The sequence below is a fragment of the Lemur catta genome, chromosome 25, assembly GCF_020740605.2.
Source record: "Lemur catta isolate mLemCat1 chromosome 25, mLemCat1.pri, whole genome shotgun sequence".
Lineage (NCBI taxonomy): Eukaryota > Metazoa > Chordata > Mammalia > Primates > Lemuridae > Lemur > Lemur catta.
Genome location: NC_059152.1, coordinates 8,844,069 through 8,859,999, shown reverse-complemented (window position 1 = coordinate 8,859,999; position 15,931 = coordinate 8,844,069). Strand labels below are relative to the sequence as shown.

General features: G+C 39.4%; 1 protein-coding gene and 1 non-coding gene across 2 annotated transcripts; both read left to right on the top strand.

The window, feature by feature from the left end:
- Positions 1 to 2,440: 2,440 nt before the first annotated feature.
- On the top strand, positions 2,441 to 15,352 carry TOMM20 (translocase of outer mitochondrial membrane 20). Its single transcript, XM_045537025.1, has 5 exons — positions 2,441 to 2,732; positions 7,592 to 7,638; positions 9,018 to 9,099; positions 13,344 to 13,486; positions 15,068 to 15,352. Exons 1-5 carry the CDS (start codon positions 2,612 to 2,614, stop codon positions 15,110 to 15,112), a joined length of 438 nt encoding a protein of 145 aa, XP_045392981.1. The 5' UTR covers positions 2,441 to 2,611; the 3' UTR covers positions 15,113 to 15,352.
- On the top strand, positions 3,132 to 3,266 carry LOC123627620. The gene has a single exon (XR_006731385.1). It is a non-coding gene; the product is annotated as a small nucleolar RNA SNORA14 (small nucleolar RNA).
- Positions 15,353 to 15,931: the final 579 nt, after the last annotated feature.

Genomic DNA, 15,931 nt, shown 5'->3' with positions numbered 1-15,931 from the left:
ACTATGATGGTGCCACTGCACTCCAGCCTGGGTAATAGAGCAAGACCCTGTCTCTCTTAAAAACAAACATTTAACATAGACAAAAAGTAATGTGTGCTTTACAAATAAAATTCCACCAGAGATACTTTGTGTAATTCTTTGTTACCTGGGAAAAATACTGGCATGTTGTATCTGCTTAAATATTTCTAGCCATGAGAGTATACATGGGTGGTCAACAGTGGCTAAAATTTGACTTTGAGTTACTGTTCTGAAGACTGTTGTTTTTGATTAATCATGAGCATTACTCTTGTCTTTCTCATGAACACTTTTTCCCTCTCTCTGCCTCATGAAAGTCTGTTTTCTGCTAATGATCCTGGGCTTAAAATGTAAGGCCAAAGAATTCTTACTTAGAATGAGAAGACAGGAATGCTTTATATCCCCTATTTCGTCCCTCTGAACCCATGGCTGGAAGCACTCCAAAAGCAGCAATCCGAGAGTTCCCCAGATGGGGTTGGTTGGGATTCCAAAGAAAGCAGCACTAAATGCGAGGGTGATCAGTCCAAAACATTTATTAGAACTTACAGAGTGCTGCAGCAATCCTCAAGCCAGACAGCAAGAGAAAAGGAGTGTTCTACCTAGGTATGTCTGCAGTGAGGTTGTCAGGGTATGGTTTATATGAGAGTTTAAAGATTTTTTTTCTTTTTTTTAGAGACAGGGTCTTACTCTGTTGCCCAGGCTGGAGTGCAGTGGGGTGATCATGGCTCACTGCAGCCTCAAACTCCTGGGCAGGATCCTCCTGCCTCAGCCTCCACAGTCACTGATTAAGGTATGAGCCACCAGTGCCTGGCAAGTTTAAGGAATTTGGCTCAGGGCTGGGGCCAGTTTCTTTCAGCCTTTTGGGCAACAACCTAATGTTATCAGTGCCTGGGAATGTTTAAGGCCCTAGCTTTGGTCCATGCCTATTGGAAAAACCTGCAGTGGGCTGGGTCACAAGATAAGGCACTCTGTGGTTTTCGGTGAGGATACAAAGTGGAGGGAACTGGAGGACCCTACAATTGAATACCCCCCGTGGCCGGCTGACCTCTTCCATGATGTTCCCTGAGCCTACAGGAAAGGGTGGGATCACATGCAAGGTTTTTTTCCCCAAGTTTATGAAACACTGCAAACAAAATCCGCACCAGCAGTAAACGTAAGTGCACATGTCAAAACTGCAAGGGGGTTTGGGTCTAGGTCCAGTTGCTGGTCACACAAAGATCCAATTACTGAGATGAAGATTGCCAAGGAAGAAAGGAATTTTTAATATGGCAGATGTCTTGCCAGGAGGATGGGAAAAGCAAAAGGCTTACTAGCAGAGCTTTCCACCAAGGAAAATCAGAACCAGCCTAAGGGAGAGAAGCAAGGGTGAGAGGTCTGGGAGGGTCTCAAACGTGAAACTTAAATTGTTCTCCTTATAGTTAGGAAACATCACCTCAGCACGTTAGCACATCCATGTGTAACTACACAGAGTATTGCCAACCTGGGAGGCTCACCCCAGACTTTAGTATCCAGGGTTTTTTATGGGGGTTTCATTATGCAGTCCACGTGGTTGAATCTCTAGCCGCCCTCTCCCTTATCCCAGAGGTAGGACTGATACCACCTTTATCAAAGCACCAACCCTCAAATCACACCGCAAGTCAGGCATGGCCAGCCCTCATCCTGAGTCATTTTAGCATAAACTGTAAGGGTCCACCATGAATAACAAAGACATCCCTACCACTTGGGAAATTCAAGGGTTTAGAGTTCCCAGGAACCAGGGACAAAGGCCAACCAAAATTGTTTAATACACAAGCCTGCACTTGATTTCCGATACCCCTCATCAGCTTATGTTTGCCTGTTCAATGTCTGCTTTTTGCCCACGGTTTTCCTTTTGGAATATTCTAAACTACATGTGTAATGTTTTCGGGTGGCTTTGAAACAATCCACGTTTCCTAATGTTTTCTTCAATTTCGTGTATAAGTTTTATCTTTTTCAAGGAATTGCTCCCTTCAGTTTTTTTCCACTGATAAAACAAAACTACATCGTAACAGTCTTTTGAAATCAAATCGCTGGGTGCAATGGATCGCGACTGAACTTGAAAAGCAAGTGCAGTTTAATTCATGCAAGTCCCGGGCTACCTGTGTTACACAAGAAGATGAAGCACTCATCGTCGGCGACCCTCCCTCTTGGCCTTTCACAAGACAAGGCTGTGCACTTGAGTACGTGCACCACGGCAGCGCGACTCGTCACACCACGCTCGGCGGCTTTGCAGGCGGTACCTGATCCCTCCCCGAATCCAGACACCGGCGCGCAGCCTGTCGGCTATGGCGGCAAGGCCCGCTGCGCAGGCGCAGAAGCGGCGCGGGCGACTCTGCTCAGGCACTGCCGCGGTCGACCTCGGGGGCCTCGGAAGGCCGCGACCGGAAGTGGGGTGCACTCGGCCTTTCCGAGGCCCAGGCCGCGACCGGAAGTGGCGTGCGCTCGGCCTTTCCGAGGCCCAGGCTGGCGGGCGTCGGGGACTGAGCGGCGCTGTCCGCTCTGAGGGTTGGCGGCCAACCGCTCCTTCGCTGTCCCCGCCGCCGCCGTCTACACTCGGTGTTCTAGAGAGCCAGAGAAGATGGTGGGCCGGAACAGCGCCATCGCCGCCGGTGTATGCGGGGCCCTTTTCATCGGGTATTGCATTTACTTCGACCGCAAGAGACGGAGTGACCCCAACTTCAAGAACAGGCTTCGAGAACGTGAGTGGGTCTGCTCGCCCCGGGGCCCGCCGCCCGCCGCCCTCCACGGGGTGGGGTGGGGTCCCCGCCGCCCGCCCGGCCTGCGGGCAGCACGTGGTGCGGCCGGAAGAAGAGATGGCGCCGGCCGCGCGGCTCCCGGGCCCCCGGGGCTCTGGTGCCCCGCAGGATTCCCACCATTTTGCTGGAAGGATTTTCCCATTTCTTCCCCCCCCCCAAACACTTTTCCCGTTTAAATGCGCTCTACCTGTTTGTTGTAATTTAGGCTGTGTGTATCGGGGCGGTTTTCTTTTTTTTTTTCATTCACCTTTTTAAACCTTCATTCTTAACTCAAAAGTGGTGCTTTTTGCATTTGACGAATTTTAGCCCGAGACTAAATCCGCATCCCTAATGCGGTATCTGTTGCATTCTTAAACCCTCTTGGTTGCTTCGTTCTAACCGCTTCCAAGATACGAGTGAATGCTATAGAGATTGCAGGGGAGTCCAAAGGGCTGCGCTTCTCCTGTGGCTCAGTCTTATTTCAGACCTGCGACATCTTTTAAAAGAGGTTTACCAGGGGGAGGTCGTGCCACCAAAACCATCGTGATCCGCTTTGAGTCTGTATTTGCAACAGCAGAAGAGCAAATTTGTTGCAATAAGAAATGTTTCTGTAACTTATCTGTAAGGTTGCTCAGCCAAAACAGTTTCTGAAGTTAAAATTGATAAGTAAGTTATTAAAGCCCAGGAAGTACAAAGAAGTGATTATTTACTCAAGTAATAGTGGTTACTGTTTAATTAAGTTATGTTAAGTCATTTCAAGTGTTCATTAGCCACATATGGGTAGTGACTATTGTATTGGAGAGCGCTGAGCTTAGCTTTTACAATATGACATCTAGTTACAGTTGTCTTATGTTTTAGAAGAGGAGGGATATAGACATAATTTGTTTTATTTTTGGTCAGGCAGATGAATAGAAAGAATGCTGTTTTGGATTCAGACACTGGGTTTCCAGGCCCAGGTTGGTCCCTGGTTAGGTTAGCAGAGTAACCTTGGGCTTTCCAAATCCTGAATTTCTTAGCTTTAAAATCAGGTTATGCCACCTGCTTATTGTTGGGTTTGTAAAGATTAAGTAAGGTGTCTGAAGTGCCCACCACGATTCCTGACATAAGGGATGCCCCTCCGTAAATGCTGGCAGTAAGTGTAACTATTGGAATTTAGGTCATTTTGCTGTAGTCTCAAATATGGGTGGCAACTGGGGGTGTTGGTGCAGATGCAGAACTCTGTAAAGAATGGATTAACCATATTTTTCATTGGAAACCTTGAAATACTGTTGAACACGTTGAGAAAACTAATTTTTTTGATTGACACAATCGTAAGAGCTATCATTTTAGAGAAACTGAGTAATGTTATTTTGAAATTTTTTTTTACGTCATTCTCAATCCAAAAATTTTTTTTCTAGGTTTAGCAATAACTTAATGATTTAAGTGAATTACTAGCTGTAGTAGTACACCTTTGGGTAAACCACTTTAGTTTTCCTTTTTTGTAAAATGGTATATAGTAAGTATAGAGTTTAGTTCTGTTCCTGACACATGGTAATTGATAAATAATAGGGATTGTTTCTATGAGTAGAATTACTTTGTTTGATACTTTCCTTAGCAAGTATGACTTTTATTCAGAGTAATTTTGCAGTCTGTTTAAAGGTTTTGCATAATGGGCGGATTTTAACAATTTGAGGATATTTTGCATTTGTGGAATGAAATTGATTTCAGTTCAGTTAGAGTTTTTCTAGTCTAATTTCCTGTAGAATATTTACATCTACAATAAAAGGGCAGTTTCTCAATTCGGTTCTTTAGCTTGTTTGCTTTCTTGATCTTTTTAGTCTTTTAAAGGAAAGGAGGCTTATGGTGTTGAAGGTTTGAGGTTAAATCTGAGACGCTAATGTATTCAGACTTTTTTTTGTATCATGACTCTTAGAGCATAATTCTTACCAACCTAAATAATTATTAATAAATGAAATATAACCTCCAAATATAGTACCAACTATAGGAGTGCTTCACTTATAATAGTACCAGTTAAAATGATACATCACTTAAAAATACATTAAGTAAGCATCCTATTTAAATGAATGTTTTAAAAATGATTTTGGTTGGGACTTTTGCAAGCTCATGTTTTATGTGTAATTTTTAAAGTAGGCATGCCCAGTAGCACTTGGAACTGGTAATCTGTTAATAGCAGATATTGAGTCAGGGCATGATTTGACTGATTGAATGTGTAATTTCTTCTTGGCTTTTTATTTTGTATTTTATTTATTTATTTATTTTAGAGGCAGAATCTTGCCCTTTCTCCTTGCCTAGAGTGCAGTGGCTCTCATCATAGCTCACTGCAACCTCAAAATCCTGAGTTCAAGTGATCCTCCTGCCTCAGCCTCCCAAGTAGCTGGGACTACAGGCACGTACCACCACACCCTGTTAATTTTTCTATTTTTTTGTAGAGACAAGTCTGCTTATGTTGCTCAAGCTTTCCTCCTTCCTTGGCTTCCCAAAATACTAGGATTACAGGCATGAAGTGCCTGTTTTTTTGAGATGTCTCAACTCTGTCATCCAGGTTGGAGTGCAGTGGCACGATCATAATTAACTGTGGCCTCTAACTTCTGGGCTCAAGTGAGTCTCCCATCTCCACCTCCCAGAGTGCTGCCATCACACCGGGACTTGGTTTTTTTAGTCAATTACTAACTGTCCCTTTACCACAGAGATACTATATTATACTGTATCTGAAAGTAAATTAATATACCAAGTTAATTGTCCTATGAAACTGAGGCCAGAATTTTAATGTTATTGCTAAAAATGTAAAGCAACTAGGTCATTTTAAAATTTGGTAACTGTATCAGTCAGGTTTATTCAGTGACAACCATATATTTCTCCCTGCCCTCTTGAATAAAATCTTTTAAGATTGGATAGTCATGGACACTAAGTTTCACTCCACTGGGTTGAACTGTCATTTTTGTCCTTTCCACTACATTCTGGTTTACAAATTGTATTTCTCAATGTTGATTTACAAATTTGGCTTGTTCATTTCTTAGGTACCTTTTAGTTGTGACCTTGGTAAATCTTCTCATCTGTAAAATGGTGATAATAGTATGTGTTACGGTGAGGATTAAATAATCTAATTAATAAACATTTAGAATAGTGTCTGGCATGTAGCATCTGAAACTTGAGTGCTTACCCTTGAGATCCAGGCGTTCTTTGTCTTCATGTCCAGTTCCTCTGAAGTCTTCCATTTCTCTTCTAGACTTAATGCTCTCCTTTCGGTACAGGTTCCAGTCTGTACCATGATATTTAGCAATTAGATAATGTCATTTTGTATCATTCATTATTTTTTGTCTAAAGAGGTGAAAACCTTTAGCAAATTGAGGGTAGAATTATATTCTGTGTTCTGTTTCCCCACAGTTGTGCACTGATGAACACTTAGGCAAGGCAGTTTGTTAGAAAAACTGACAGTCTTCAAATTAATACGTAAGATCATCTTTAGCCTATATTTTTCTGTTGAAACTGCTAGAATTGTATTTAAGCCTTAGAGTATTAGCACTTTGTATATTATTGAGGACTAGAGTTGACATCGGATACTAACGTGGTTAAATCTGGTTTGTAAGAGTAGAATGAGAAAAGAAGGTACCCTGGCCATAGTGAGTTAACCATCTAGCTAGAGTTAGGCAACAGGTCACTTTAGTCATGCATTGAGACTCGGATTTGTAGCATGCTTTAAGGTTTTCAGAAAACATTTGCTGCTTTTATGGCTTCTGTTTCTCATAGTAGGTCCTGTATATTTAGGTAGGCTTTATCTTTGGAGAGTTAAGAGATTTATTTGCCTCAGGTCACCCAGCTAATAGTAGTAGCCTTACCTTTTCTCTAGATTACTTGTCATACCTAATACAGTATAAATGCCGTGTAAATAGTTGTTGTATTGTTTTTATTTGGATTTTTGTTGTTATTTTTTTTTTCCTGAATATTTTCAGTTGATGTTAGTTGGATCCCAGGGTCCGGAAGGCTGACGGTATTTAGCATAGCACAGCTCCTTACCTGAAGGAACTGTCTCAGTTCCAAATGCTTTTGTGGCACGTGGTATGAACAGGCACTGTCAAAATACTTCTCATTTAATCCTCAGAATAGCTCTGTGAAGCAGGTACTATTCTTAGACCAATTTTAGGAAGAAAGTGAGGGCCAGGTTACCGTAACTTGTCAGGGACATACTGCCAAAAAGTGGAAGAGCCAGGGTGCACACAAGGCAGTTGAGCGCAAAGCTTTGTGCTTACTGTGGGCTAGCACCTTTCACATGGGGAGCACCATCAAAGAGCAGAGAGTTGACTGAGTAGGGTTGTAAACACACCTCTCACTCCTGCGACTTTTAGTATTGCTTGGTTTCATATTAAAAACAGGACAAAAGACAACTTAGACTTCTAGGCAGAGGGTTTTTTTTTTTACCCTTAACTAATCAGCAATAGTTGATTGCAGACTTTAGCAGTGCATTTCTGAACACTGCCCCCCACTTTTGCCAACTTCATAAATACTGTATTTGTTTTCTTTTTAGAAAACTTTATCACATTATTTTTTTCATTTATGAATGGCAGTGAGTTTTCAACGTTCAGTAGAGATAGAGTCTGGTGTGTTTCATTAATGAGACTCTCTGATGCCAGTGGGCTGGTCCTCACTCCTGTTACATGCCCTGTATAGGTTGGAAAGGGGTTTGTTCTGCTTACTGTAACTACTCAGAGGTCCAGAGTCAGGAATGTTTTGCACATGGAATTAATGACTTGCTACAGCAAGTAGACATCTTTTGATTCCCATTTTGATAATGGCAAAATGAAAATATTACATTACATTTCTTGTAGGAAGAAAGAAACAGAAGCTTGCCAAGGAGAGAGCTGGACTTTCCAAGGTAATAGTCGGTCTTTTGTTTAGCTTATGTGGTATACTTTATAGAAATATTTAAAAATCTGCTTCAAATACATGTTTGGAGAAAGCTAGTTGACACGGACATTGATTTTCTATTTTAAGTTAGATGTTTTTAGGAATGGGTGAATAACTTAGTTTAACTACAGATTATGCAGTCCTGCATTATTTTCCCTTTCTTGGCCATAAAAACAAACAGCTTTTTGTACAAGCAATATTTAAGGGACACAAAGATGATTGTTTCCAAAAGACATTTATACCAAAAGGTGAAAACGTTCTTAGTTGCTTCAAAAGGATAAAATAAAACATTTATGTAATTTTCCTTGCTCCAACTTCCTTTAAAAGAACCGCACGCTATTCGTTTGAAAAGTTATTCAAGATTATTCACACCCACTGATCCAGAATCCCACCATCCTGAGACATTTTTACCTTGTAGTATGGAAATGTAGGTATAAATCTTATTATTTATTTTTTCTTTTCATAGATCCTGGGTTCATGATTATTTTTAATGACTACATAGGTTTATCTGCTTGGTAAAAAATGTTCTGTGGCATGAGTCAGTAAATTAAGTAAGTAAATGTTAATCATTGTGCATACGGCTTTTCCTTTTTATTGAAATTAGTTTTGTTTAGATTCCTAGGACTTGAATTACTGGATCATTAGTGGTTCTTTTTAAAGCAAGTTGAAGCAAGGAAAGATTAGTCAATAAATATTATATTTTGTTATTGTTAAAAAGTTGAGTAATCAGGGCAGCTAATTGACTGGACATGGTAATGGTGAAGTGAAACTAGGAGGGAACCATTTTGTTCTGATATGTTCAAACTACCTTTCTGAAATGTGTAATATGTTAATTATATTTTTGGTGGCCTTTTCTTTCTATGGTTATAGGAAAATAGAGACATGTATTTGTGTATTTTTAGATCACAAATATAATTAAATTCTTCCTATATGTTGGGATAGTCAATGAAAAATGCCTCCACTTTCAGAAATTTTTTTCACCTATGTTAAATAAGCATATACAATAGAATTCAAGAACCAAAAACTTCATTAATAGAAGTTTAGATATTCAAATAAAAATGGACTTCTTAACATTTTTAGATAGGTTTACGTTTTATAAAACACAAGTCATATAGCTGGTGGCAGAACTATTCCAATACCAATTTGATCAGTAAGTACTTTTTTCTCTCATTCATTTGAATGTACTTCCTAAACTCTGATTCTTACAAGTGTTTAAGAGTAAATTTCTTTTATTGATTGTTTAGAATGGGTTATTTAATTTTTTTGTTTTTATTGATTTTATGAATATTGGTTATATCTTCTGTTATAATTTTGGTATCAGTTACTAAATATTCTATTCCCAAACAGTTACCAGATCTTAAAGATGCCGAAGCTGTTCAGAAATTCTTCCTTGAAGAAATACAGCTTGGTGAAGAGTTACTAGCTCAAGGTAACAGTCATTAAAAAACTGAGGAACTAGATAGAATTCTTCAAAATTGTATAAATTTATGATGATAAGGGATTTTCCTATGCAGTTTGCTATTTTTAGGAAAGGTATTCTAAATATTTCAAGAAAGATTTTTAGGCACTTAATAATTTGAGATTAAGTGAGTTTTAGGTTTACTTCCTTTTATCTTATGATGTAGAAGGTATTATAAGAAATTTTTACAAATGAGGTCATCCTTACTCTTAAGGTTTTAGAGTATACAGTCATAGTGCAGTATGTAAATAGTAACGAAAGGAATGTGAGCTAGGAATATACTCAACTCCCTCTTCTAATCTTCAGATCTTTTCCAGTATTTATAGGAAGGAATGGCTAATATAAGTCCCAGAGAAGGTTAATTTACCTAATCAAGGTCACACGGTGAGTCCATGACACTTCATTTCAGAACCAACGTGTTAAATGATCCAGAATTTAGACTTCATTACTTTGTACTTTGTCTATTTCATCAGCAGTATTAAGGTTTTTTAAAGTTACCTGTTAAGAAATTAAAATTATCAAATTGACAAACCTGAGAACCATGGTTGACTCAGTAATTTAGAGTCTTAAATGTTTATGTAAATCTTTTTAGTGTTAAATTAGCTTTTATCTCAAAAGTAGCTTTGAAGTAGTTGCCATCATTAATAAATGTGGTATCAGGTGTCAGGTTTTTTTTTTATTCTCATTGCTGTATGTACAGATTTAGACAGGATTGAACTACATGGTGTAGGGCATTTGTATGTATATGTTTCTGTTGTTTCTTTTATGGGAAGACAGTTAACTGTTTAAAATGATGATGACCAGCCTTTTTATTATGTCTCTGCTTTCTCAAGAAATACTTTTTTGACATAATTAGAATTTGCTGAATTAATTTCACCTAAAGAGCCACAGATGGTCTAGTCTTTATACTCAAATTGCTACCAAACTGGGAAAGATTAAAGCTGAGTAGGAGAACCAATCAAAATGTCCATAACTGCAGAGGAATGCAAGGTAGATACCAGTCAGGAAACATTTCCAGATCTCATAGGCTACACACTTCAGTTTCTCCAAAGATCCAAAACCGAGGCCCCAGGTGTTGCGGAAAGGGAGAGCATTCCCCTCACCACTGAAACAGTGCTTGATCCTGAACGGCACTGCTCTTTGAGTCCTGTAACACTGGGTTTGATCTTCTTGTGCTGCGTCATAGATGGACTGTATGATGCGCTCAGTGCAGCTGGTGATATCAAAAGGTACTGCTTATGATATGGTTTCTAGTCAGCAAAAGTTGTAGCAGCATCCACTTTGCCTATAGGAAGGGAGCTCACGATGACAAGTTGACTGTGATTGAGGTTGTGTCAGTGTGTCATGGGTGTGCTCTTCAGCATTGTTGTTGGTTTTGCAGAAAAGATAATTTGCCAACGTTGGTTCAGAAGAGATTTAAGGCCTTTATGATAACTGCTCACAAGCAGGAACTGATTTAGCCAATCTCTTGATTACCTAAATTCTAAAGCAGCTCTAAGCTGGTTCAGTGTACGACCCTGGGTTGCATCTCCTATGCTGGGTATCGTTGTGACATCATTTCAGTGCCCAGGAGAGGAATGGCTGAGCAGGTTAGGATGGTGCTTGCACACTCAGATGGTAATGGTCAGCACAGTCAGGGGTATCCTGAAACAATGTATAGATGGGACAGTCACAGTCCCCACACTGGCAGTGGAGATCGAGCTGTTTCTGACAACAGTCAAGAGGTTAAGAAACCTTTACGCTTAATGCAGGTGCCATCAGATACCCACAGTATTCAAACTCTGACCCACAGGATTTCTCAGTCTTTCCATGGCTGCTTATTGGTGGAACAAGAAACACACACCATCATATACCAGGTTGAGGATCCTGGAAAGAACACCAGAGTGACAATACTATTAATATAATATATCCATGCCTGCCATCAGCTCACAGGGTCAAGCACCTGGGATCTGATGGTAGAGATATTTCCCAAGACAAGGGGGAATAATGATGGTGATCTGAAGCCATTTCCTTAAGTCGCTGATTGCTCTTGTAAAGGCTAAGAACACAACAGTTATTCATAGTATCATTGGTTATTGTATTTTACGTTTTTTTAATAAAGACGCAGTCTCGCTCTTGCTCAGGCTGGTCTCGAACTCCTGAGCTCAAGCGATCCTCCCGCCTCGGCCTCCCAGAGTGCTAGGATTACAGGCGTGAGCCACCGTGCCCAGCCCCACTGGTTAACTTTGTAGTGGGCCTTCCCATGTCATTGTTAACTTAGTTTAGAATAAATCTGAATTGGTTCAACACCTGTGCTATCTATAAGAAAAGTTGGATTAGAGAGGAAGTTTAGGAATATAAGCAGGGGTTGTGGAGTTAAGCCCTGAGCTTAACTCAAAGCAAATTTCTTAATTTCTCTAAGCCTCAGTTTCTTCAGATGTAAAATGAGGACTTATACTAGTACCTAACTAAAGGTGGTGGGAATGGTGAACCTCTTCATACAAACCACTAAGAACAGTGCCCCTAGCACCTAGTAAAGGTTTGGTAAGTGTTACTAATTAATATTGTTAATGAGAATAAAGATTGAAGAGGAACTGTTTAAGCTACTTTTGAATTTTTATATAAAGTCAAAACATGAAAAACACTGTTACATAAATACTTGATAGACCAATTGAAAATTCATTATTGTTCATTAAGATCAGTTTCCTGTGAATTTATATCATGGAAAATTGTTTAGTAAAAAAAAGGAACTTAGTAAAAAAAAAATCTTAATGGTGTCGAGAACTGTGAAATTTCTGAGATTTATCTTGTGTGTTAGCAAGTTAGTCTGCCTCAGTTTCACGGATGATGCAGAGGGTTTGGTGACAACATGTATGTGGGTTGCATGTAGGAGAGGAGCTCTGAATTTAGGGAGCCTAATTTTTATGTAATGGGCAGTAAGCAAACCTGTCCTTATTCCATACAGAGGCACTATGTATTTTTGAGGTTGTTCACTATCCAGACATCCTTGAAAAGAGAATTTGGGGCAAAGGCAGTAAACGTCTCTGCTCAGACATGCAGAATTGGAAGAGACTCATGGAGAATTGTTCCCAGCTTGTATCATCAGTTTTTTTTTTTTTTAATATCCAATATTAAAAGGATCTCTTTCATGGAAAAATCCTTTAACAGGGGAGTACTTAATTTGGAACAATATTTAATAGTGCAAAGTTTTGGTCAGAATTTGGGGCAGTTCTTTGGATTTGATTGAAAATGGAATTAACTGAGGAAAGGACCACATCCAAATACTTAATATTTATTGAATTAAATGAACCTTCAAAAAATGTAAGACTTAAGTAATTTTTTTCTTTCAAAAGTAACAGGCAGCTGTTGAAGGAAATATATAGGTAATTGAAAAAGAAAGCCTCCCACTCAGAGAATCATTGTTTTACTGGGCGTGGTGGCCCAGGCTTGTAGTTCCAGCTACTGGGGAAGCTGAGCTAGGAAGATCGCTTGAGCCCAGGAGTTTGAGGTTACAGTAGATTATGATGATGCCACTGCACTCCAGCTTGGGCAACAGAGTGAGACCCTGTCTCAAAAAATAATGATAATAATAAATCAGCCATGTGTGGTGCTGTACATCTGTAGACGTGGCTACTCAGGAGGCTGAGACGGGAGGATTTCTTGAGCGCAGGAATTGATGAGCTGTCCGTGATTATACCACTGCACTACAGCCTGGGTGACGGAGTAAGACCCTGTCTCTATTAAAAAAAAAAAAAAAAGATAATCATCGTTTTAAGTGCTTTTTCCTGTCTTATATGACCATTTTTCCTGCTGGTATCACTTAAAATATTTTTTTCTTATATTTCTGTGTTGTAACATTCAAATAGTTGATTTAAAATGAAACTGGGTCTTTTTTTCCATTTGAGTTGATAGTCTTGTTCTCTCTTCTCATAGAAAAGTTCCATTTCATAGTTAGCAATTTCTTATGTCATCTTTCAGAAATATTCTAAGTATATAATATTTCCCCTTCATGCATGTGTATTGGAAACAGTTCCATATCGGTGCATATAATCTGACTCATTCTTTTTAACGGCTACGTAATATTCAGTTATGAATGCACTATAGGTTGTTTCCAGTATTTGACTCGTTCAGTCTTTTTGGGTAGAATCACTTGGAGATAGAGTCAAACAGCAGTTGAATTTTTGACAAAGGCTGAGGCATTTCAGGTTACATGTCATTTTATGTAAATCTTGTAGGTGAATACGAGAAGGGTGTGGACCATCTTACAAATGCCATTGCTGTGTGTGGACAGCCGCAGCAGTTACTGCAGGTGTTACAGCAAACGCTTCCACCACCAGTGTTCCAGATGCTTCTGACTAAGCTCCCGACAATTAGTCAGGTAAGGAATTGAAATGTTATGAAATAAAAGTGAGTAGGATCTGAGAATTGAATGGTTAGGGACATTTAAAAATGAGCCTAATGTACACGATGAAATCATGAAACTCATCTGTTTAGTGCAAGTAGTACTGGAGATAGCAGTTCTTGAGATCGTCCTCCCTCATGGCAGAACATCCAGACAACTGGGCATGAGACCTGTGATTGTACCCTGGAGGTGGGTCAGGGAGGTGTTTGTCTTAGCATTCAGTCTCAGGCCATGGTATTCCAATCCTTAAATTCAGGCCACTGTCAGCTACTTTCTACAACAAGCTTTTGTCTACTGTCCTGGGAGACTGTGCCTTCAGTTAGGTGGCGTGACAGGAGCCAAGATGGCAGAGCCTGGTCATTAAGTCATCAAGGAATGAGGACTCCCTCTGAGCTGACCTGTCTAAAGGCTCAGTGTCCCTGCTGCTGCTGAGGTGGACTTAGATTTCGGAGCTTTATAACTACGTCTCTACTAAGAAGTACAAAGTACCATCAAAATACTGTAAAAGATTAATTTATGCATAACTTAAGAGTGAATTAAAATGCATTGTATTCATTTTGAATTCTTTCCACAAAGCTCAAATGAATCTACTTTTTGGAATAACATGTCTGTTACATGTGTTAATTTCCCAAGTTGTTGTGATTAAATATCAGTGAATTGATGATGGAAAAGAAAGTTTTTACAGAACTTTAGTAACTGACTAAAATAAAGGTCTCAAAGATTTGAAAGAAAGAGTTGGAAAACCAAGGACTTGGTCTAAATCTTTTATATTTAGAGTAATGTGGTCCCAGTCTATTCATACCAGAATCCTCTGTTTAATATTATGTGCTATTTGAAAGGCAGCATAGCTTAGTGCTTTTGGAAAATTGACCTGAGGATGATGTCTTGAAGTATGTGTGAGTTCCAGATGAAGCCTAATTCCTTTCTATAAAAGTGGCCTCCTTTACATGCCTGTAGTCCCAGCTACTTGGGAGGCTGAGGCAGTAGGATTGCCTGAGCCCAGGAGTTTGAGGTTGCTGTGAGCTAGGCTGATGGCACGGCACTCACTCTAGCCTGGGCAACAGAGGGAAACTCTGTCTCAAAAAAAAAAAAAGGTGGCCTCCTTTATTCATTATCTTGTCCCATGTTATCTGGAAATGTTTTCAGAATGCTAATGTTAGAACACTATATTCCTTCTTCACATAATGGCTACTAGCATTTCCAGGCCAACCAGGGAAATGTTTGGAGCATAGAATGACAGGCAAAGCACTAATCAGTATTCTCAATTTGTGTGGGAGTGAAAAGAGGTCTTGAATTCTTCTTGAATTTTATCTAGCATGTAGCATAATGTAATGTTATGCCTTCTTTATTAACTTGAAATGGGACTAACAGTATGATCTTGTTAATTTATTAGATGCCGAGAGTGTATAAAGTGTTATATTTTGAAATAAATGTTAGAATGGGTGAACTTCAAAGATGTGATTCTTTAAATACAAAGAACATTGAATGTTAAAGTTAGAATGTTGATAAAACGCGTATGACACTTTTGAAAATTATTTTCTTTTTTTTCTCTTTCAGAGAATTGTAAGCGCTCAGAGCTTGGCTGAAGATGATGTGGAATGAGAAACAAATGTCAATGTAATAAAATCTCAGTTAAAAATACTTTAAAAATTCTTAACTCGGAAGTTGAGCAGCTCTGGGGGAATAAGGGCAAATATGCTTGTTATGGACTATCCCACACTGAAATCTACCAAAGTTCATGTTTACTTTGTGTAGATCCATTTGTCTGTTTTATTTATTTTTCCCAGTGAAAAGTGTATTTTCATAGAGAGCTTTTCATTTTATGAATACACTACGAGTTACCGAAATACCATGGATTTTGTTTATTTCTCAAACATGCAATTAAAATGTACATAGAACATTACTTATATTCAAAACACCCAGTGCTCAGTTTTGAAAGAGGCAGGAAAAAGTGTAGGAGAAAGCTGAAGAATGCACATTTTTAAAGCTAGTACATTTTGCTATAAATCAGAAAGTTACAGAGACTTGCTTTATGAAAACTGAGCCTTAAAATTTTTGAGTGATCTTTTCTTTCCATTTAATCTCTTAAACATAAATTTGTAAGGTGTGCTGTATTAACAACTTCACCCCATCCCCACCCCCAATATATGTCTTGCAATGCTTTGTTTAAATCAGCGGTCTTAATGTGTTCTGGGTATTTATCTCCTTGTATTTTAAATATATGTAGTTGCAAATGGCACCAGGAATTAGATCTATGTACACCCTCCTCTGGCCACGTGGGCTGCGCCAGTTCACGTCTGCTCACTGTCCTCACTTTATTAAATGAGGGAATGAGGCTGCTGATCTCTGAAGCATCCGTCCCTCTCAGCTTCTCATTTTGGGGTTCTGTTCAGCATTTTAACTCCACCTTCCCCCGAGGAG